Source organism: Pseudochaenichthys georgianus, chromosome 11, assembly GCF_902827115.2.
Source record: "Pseudochaenichthys georgianus chromosome 11, fPseGeo1.2, whole genome shotgun sequence".
Classification (NCBI taxonomy): domain Eukaryota; kingdom Metazoa; phylum Chordata; class Actinopteri; order Perciformes; family Channichthyidae; genus Pseudochaenichthys; species Pseudochaenichthys georgianus.
The window spans coordinates 31,843,181-31,849,813 of NC_047513.1; the positions used below are offsets into that span (position 1 = coordinate 31,843,181).

At 41.9% G+C, this 6,633-nt stretch overlaps 1 protein-coding gene across 1 annotated transcript in view; it reads left to right on the forward strand.

The window, feature by feature from the left end:
- The window catches only part of khdrbs3 (KH domain containing, RNA binding, signal transduction associated 3), a 184,555-nt gene extending 178,297 nt beyond the window's left edge, over positions 1-6,258 (forward strand). The window contains 2 exon segments of the mRNA XM_034094620.2: positions 814-866; positions 5,198-6,258. Of these exon segments, the coding sequence (XP_033950511.1) occupies positions 814-866; positions 5,198-5,289 (145 nt within the window). The 3' untranslated portion in view covers positions 5,290-6,258.
- The last annotated feature ends 375 nt before the right edge of the window (positions 6,259-6,633 follow it).

A 6,633-nucleotide genomic window follows, 5' to 3' on the forward strand; every position in this document is an offset into this window, starting at 1 on the left:
CACGCCATTTTAAGAACGTTTTTAACTAATAACCCTAATGCATAGTGGTGCGAGAGCAATGTTGGCTAAAGCTGCCCCATGTACAGTGTGTTGTGACAGTTGATCAATGGGGACTGTCCACGACACTATAAACAACTGAACTAAACATAATTGGTCATTTCCAAAAGTGTTGGAGTCCAGCGTCCGCAGTATAAATGTCCGTTTCTCCCTCTGTGGCGGGTCGTTACTGTCACCTCTTTGCCCTCAGCAGTCGGGGGGGTGTTCACGTGGTGTTTCGGGGTTTTGGACGCTGCCTTCAGCGTTTGAATCTGGGGATAAAGTGACCGACAGAGGGAGAGGAAACAGCTGCTGTCGGCTCAGCATTTGATGAATTGCCTCTCTTGAATGACGGCGCTGTTGCTGAATGATTCTGACGCAGGATTGTTCTGTCGGCACCTCGATGGCAACCGCAGATAAATACAAAAAGGGGGAAGAAATGAACCGCCATGCGACTCACTTCCACACTCGGCTTTTTCATTTTTCATTAAAGTTGCCACCTCTCAAATAGATCTCCATATGCAGCGAAATGGAACCGCATGTTTGTGCAGAAAAGTGCCTGAAAAGTGTCTGAAGTTTTGAGAGACTGCCTCTTGTTTGCTTTTTACTTTTACCAGAACTCCTCCTTGACTTTATTGCAGAAATTATGTGTGATTGCATCATGATACATATTCCTTCGACGCTCTACCATCATGCTGAAAGTTACTGCTGCAGAATGTCGTGATGTTTTTTCTTTTATTTCATATTTATTCACCTTATTTTTACATCTGTTTACAGCTCAGACGACTACTATGATTACGACGCCAGTGGGGAATCGTATGAATCTTATGGTGAGTTGCTTCTCTTCTTCAGATATCTCTCCTGGTAATTAATTGTCAGAACATTAATTTCTCGTCTCTGCACAGCCGGTCTCATCTCACTTGTCGTAGCTTCTGCTTCCTTTTAAAACATTTAAAAAAGAAAAAAGACTTTCAAAGTATTGTAGTAGAAGTTCAGTAGTGTTGACCCCGATATGCTATCTGGAGTAGGACCGGCTTACTTACAGTTTTCTATCTGCAATTGTCACATCTAAAATGGCAAGTATGTTGTTTGTGTTGTTATTATGAATAGGTGAAATACACATTCTTAACCAGGACAATTTATTTGGGTCATTAGGAGAGATTAATTCAATTGAAAACCAATTAACTAAATCACAATCTTCACTTAATCCCAGGTAATCCCACAAAAAATATTACATTTGATGTAATTACATACTTTAATTTAGCTTTTGTCTGCAAAGAATCGCATAATACCAAAGGATATACATTCTTCTATGATACAATAACAACCACAAGTTTGTTTCACCAACATAAATATGGATTACTTGTATTTTTTAACACGTTTAGTTTTCAAAGCCATCAAAAATATAATAGCCAGAATGCTAACATCTAAAGCTGAAGCTAACACACAGGAATCCCATGTATATGTATTCCTGGCTATCACAGGCTAACAACAGAATCAACATCACCATATATGACTTCCCCGATGAACAGCTTAATGCACTTTCCAAACCAAATGGATGTGTTTGAGTGTCACGGTCTCGCAGTAATGTCAGCTAAACGGAACCACCCTCAGGTTTAGAGGTTGTTCATCGTGTCTGGAAAGAACCGCAGTTGCCACAAAGTTCAGACGAAGTTCAGACGAAGTTCATACCGTTTTAGATAGTTCAACAATACTGTGTCAACCTTTGACAATATACAGTTAAAAGTGGGCCACGGTCATGTCTGCTGCCGAGTTCCTGAATGAGCTCATACACACTGAGATCCGGTCGACTTTGCTGCCGTACAGCTGAAGGTTGCTCCATCTCAAAGAGTGGATTTGTAGCCTTTTTGTGAAGTGGGAAATACGAGACGAACTCTTTATCTCGGTCGAATGCTAGAGTCTGCATTGTGGAGCAATATAACTTACATTGGAAACAGCAACGTTTCAATCCCCTTGTCTTTTTTAAGTGGGAGTATAGTGCTATGTTTAAAATGGCATACTTATAATAATATATTTTATTTCTATAGCGCTTTTCTTGAACCCAAAGACGCTTTACATTTGGGAGGGAGGGTAGACAAACAAAACAAAAACAAAGCCAAAAAGAAACGAAGTTGATTGAGGGGGGGGGGGCTTATGGATAGAGAGTTGAAGAGGTGGGTTTTGAGGCGGGACTGGAACAGGGTGAGGGACTCAGACTCACGGAGGTCTTGGGGGAGGGAGTTCCAGAGCTTCGGGGCTGCCACAGAGAAGGCTCTGTCCCCGAAGCTCCGGAGTTTGGCCTTTGGGATGGAAAGCAAACCGTTACTTATGTAACTACCGTACTTTTCGGACTATAAAGCGCACCTGCATATGAGCCGCAGCAGCTACCTTGTCCGTCTGTCTTGCTCTCGTTCTGTCTCTCGGTTCCACTTTTACTTTGGCGCGCTACCTGTCTCACTCTTTTCCGGCCTCCAGCTTTTCCTGCTGGAGCCCGCCGCTTAAAGGTGGCGGGCGCGGACCGGTCCTAGAGCCCGTAGTGTTAAAGGTGGTTAATTTTACCTGTAAAATCCATAGATTTAGGAGGTTCCCTAGTGGCCGTTAGCTGTACAAAAAAAATGGGGAAAAAAGTCGCGGCTTATAGTCCGAAAAGTACGGTAGATGTTTTAATGCATAATTGCGTCCAAATTCAACTTCTGGTGCACTATGAGTACCTGAACGGTGCACTCGGTCAATGAGTTGATGTGGAACATTGAACACTTGTATACTCAACAATCGCCTTCGAGGTAATTGTGACTAGCCGCGGTTGCAGTTGCTTCAGACACAGAACTATGAAAAAATAACTTATACATGTGGTTTTTTTTCACTATTTAAGTAACATACCACTACACTGGTGTCAAATTGAAGCCACTGGGAATTTAAAAGGGTTAATTGAGCAGTCTGTACCGGTTCGTGAATTAGCTATCTTTCAGTGGCAATTGCGACTTACGTTGAGAGCCCAGCATTTCGTGGGCTTGAGACACTTCACGTTCATAAATCACTAACTGCATACGTTGTCATCGTGCACAGAAAGCAGTATACTAAGGGAAGCATCTGAGTTGAGACTCGGCATTTGTCACTCGTTTCGCAAAGACAACCCGATCAGTTTTCATTTTCATCAGGGCACAGAAACAAAGTGTACTTTGTTCACCTGATTTCTCCGGGGATAGTAACTGCGGTGATTTCACAGAGTAGATACTCTTTGGTGACGTAGGTAGCCATCAATAACTCCCGATCACTAACGGGTGACAAAAGCCCAGTTGATGCGTTTCCTTTGTGGCGTAATGAACTCCGGATATTCCTGGGAGATTGCAGTGAAAGCGAGTTGCTGTCATTATTCTACATCCATTATATTGTGCCGTCAACACTTGGATTATTCATTAAATGTAAACCTATTAAAACATCTTTAGTTCGAGACTGACAACAAACTGATACCATAATTAAAAGGATATCTTCGCGTCAATAAACGTGTTGATGACAGTCGGCTCGTAGGAATGATAATGGAGTTTCAGCGAATAAAAACGTTCCCAACTTTTCCTAACACGAAGTTAGAGCGCGTCGTACCTCGGCATGAAATATAAACCGCTGCCGCATGGGTCGCACAGCAAAAGGGCAACGGTTCAAAGACAACAGATACACAGGGATGACGTGCGTCCTTGTTCTCGAAACACAAGGTTACCGTGGTCTCTTTCTTCAAAGGGACTGTCAGAGAAAGGGTGACAGGTTTAATTAAGGGCTCTCCGCCGTGTGCCGCCGGCAGAGAGCCCGAACAGAGAGAGACGACAAGCCTTTGTGAGCCTTTGCTCCGGGGAAGCCTCGGCGCCGGCTGCAGCTGAGACAAAGGGTGCCATCGATAGAGGCACTTTCACATTGAGAGTACCAGGGGGTGAGCAGGGCGCTGATTTGGACTAATGGTAATTGTGACCTTTTTGCTGGGAGCCACTAACCGGGTCCTTTTCAAGTAGCTATTTGATCCTCTCATTCAATTATCTGAGATGCGTCCTTCCAGGTGTGAGTGGCTGTTTGTATTCTCAGCTTGAACGGTGCTTTTGTTTTGAGACGAGCTCAGTGGTTACTGGTTGAATAGGAGAAGAGCTCACAACTTTCTGCAGATGGGACATATTTACAATGAATTGAAACCATTATAACAAATCACCTCTGGCCGGGAGTGAACAATCTTCTCCATAGCTCTATCTATCTATCTATCCATCCATCCATCTATCTATCCATCCATCCATACATCTATCTATCCATCTATCTATCCATCAATCCATCCATCCATCCATCTATCTATTTATCTATCTATCCATCTACCTACCTACCTACATATCTATCCATCTATCCATCTATCCATCTATCTGTCTATCCATCCATCTATCTATCTATCCATCCATCTATCTATCTATCTATCTATCTATCCATCCATCCATCTATCTATCCATCCATCCATCCATCCATCCATCCATCTATCTATCCATCTATCTATCTATTTATCTATCTATCCATCTACCTACCTACCTACATATCTATCCATCTATCCATCTATCCATCTATCTGTCTATCCATCCATCTATCTATCCATCTATCTATCCATCTATCCATCCATCTATCTATCTATATATCTATCCATCTATCCATCTACCTACCTACCTACCTACCTACCTATCTACATATCTATCTACCTATCTATATATATATATATCTATCCATCTATCCATCTATCTACCTACCTACCTACCTACCTACCTACCTACCTACCTACCTACCTACCTACCTACCTACCTACCTACCTACCTACCTACCTACCTACCTACCTACCTACCTACCTACCTACCTACCTACCTACCTACCTACCTACCTACCTACCTACCTACCTACCTACCTACCTACCTACCTACCTACCTACCTACCTACCTACCTACCTATCTATCTATCTATCTACCTACCTACCTACCTACCTACCTACCTACCTACCTACCTACCTACCTACCTACCTACCTACCTACCTACCTACCTACCTACCTACCTACCTATCCATCCATCTATCTAAGCTTGAAAGACACGGGTTGTTCTGAATGAAAGCTTTAATCACCCCAACCTGTTCTGTTCCTCTCTTCCTAATCAGGTCAGGAAGAGTGGGCCAACAACCGCAGCAAGGCACCGCCGGCACGAACCACCAAGGGAGTGTACAGAGATCAGCCGTACACCAGATATTGAACTGTTTATACATCCTGCACCTGAGTCCTCATGGCTGTTTCAACCCAAGTAATGGATTTTTTATGGACGCTCCCACCTTTATAGAATCGAAAACTAAACCGCAAAATAAACCGTGAGACCCTGAATGAAACTGGTTTCCAAATATGGCATCTCCCTGTTTAAAAGAAAGTATACCCCCACTGGGTACAATTCATTAAGCAATGTAGGTAATCTCCTCCGGGAGAAATCGACTGACTTTGAGATTAAGACTCCATAGTACATTAAGTTTCTCTCTCAGCTGTGTGATTGTGAAGTACGAAGTTCTACCGAGCCATTCGACTTAAATCGCTAGAAGCTGTCGATACAACGACTCTACACAGCTGTCAGTGCAACTTAATGTATCACCCACTATTCTTCAAACCTTGAACTGCGTGGTTGATCACTTTAAAATGTAGTAGCTTAGTTCTAGGAAAAGTGAAGTAACTGTAGATATCTTTTTCTGAGGGGTAATTGGTGAAACTGTGTCCCTTGTAAATGAAACCTTTACAAACTGAAGAAGAAAGAAGTCATACTGTACACATATTGTTTTGCTGTTTCCTCCTTTTTGTAAGATAATAGTTATTTAGTGTTAAAGGGCTTATAAAAGCATGGTGTGCAACTGTGGATATTGTCAGCTGTTTTATTCTGAAAAAGCCTATGTAGTTGTGTTCATGGTTATTATCCCAACACATTCAACACGTCGATAAATAGCTGCTCATCATGTACACCAGCAACAAACAGCTTTTGATTTTACAGATTTTATTCACAAGTTTATTTGCTGTCATTTTTTTATTTAGAACCAGATGCTTTGATGACTTTGTAGCCGTCACATTTTATTTCAAGAGACTAAATCACATGCTGGGGAATTGGTAATCATTTCCATCGAGAGATATGTTTATTTCTAATGATTTTAAGCTTATGTAAGCCCTTTAATATTTTCTTCTTTGTTGATGCTGAATAAACATTTTGAAAGAAGCAACTTGTGTTCGAGAGAATAATTATGGACTCGTAAAAAGACTCTAATTTAAACTAACAAACCCTTAATGAAAACGCCGGTTCATTTGGAAGCCATTAAAAAGACGTCTGGAATCAATTGGAACGATTTTAATGAACATGTTTGGTGTTAAGACGGCATAACTAAAAAACATTGAAACGGCCAATGTCAAATACCTCGCAGACGACCTTGGTGATCTGATAAGATCGGTGTCCTGTTTATATGTGATCGTGATTCATTGGAGGACGTCTGTCCCACTGAGATTTAGAGGATTGAGCGATAACGACACTCTCGAAAAACCCTATCCGCCGTGTGTGTTCATATAATTCGAT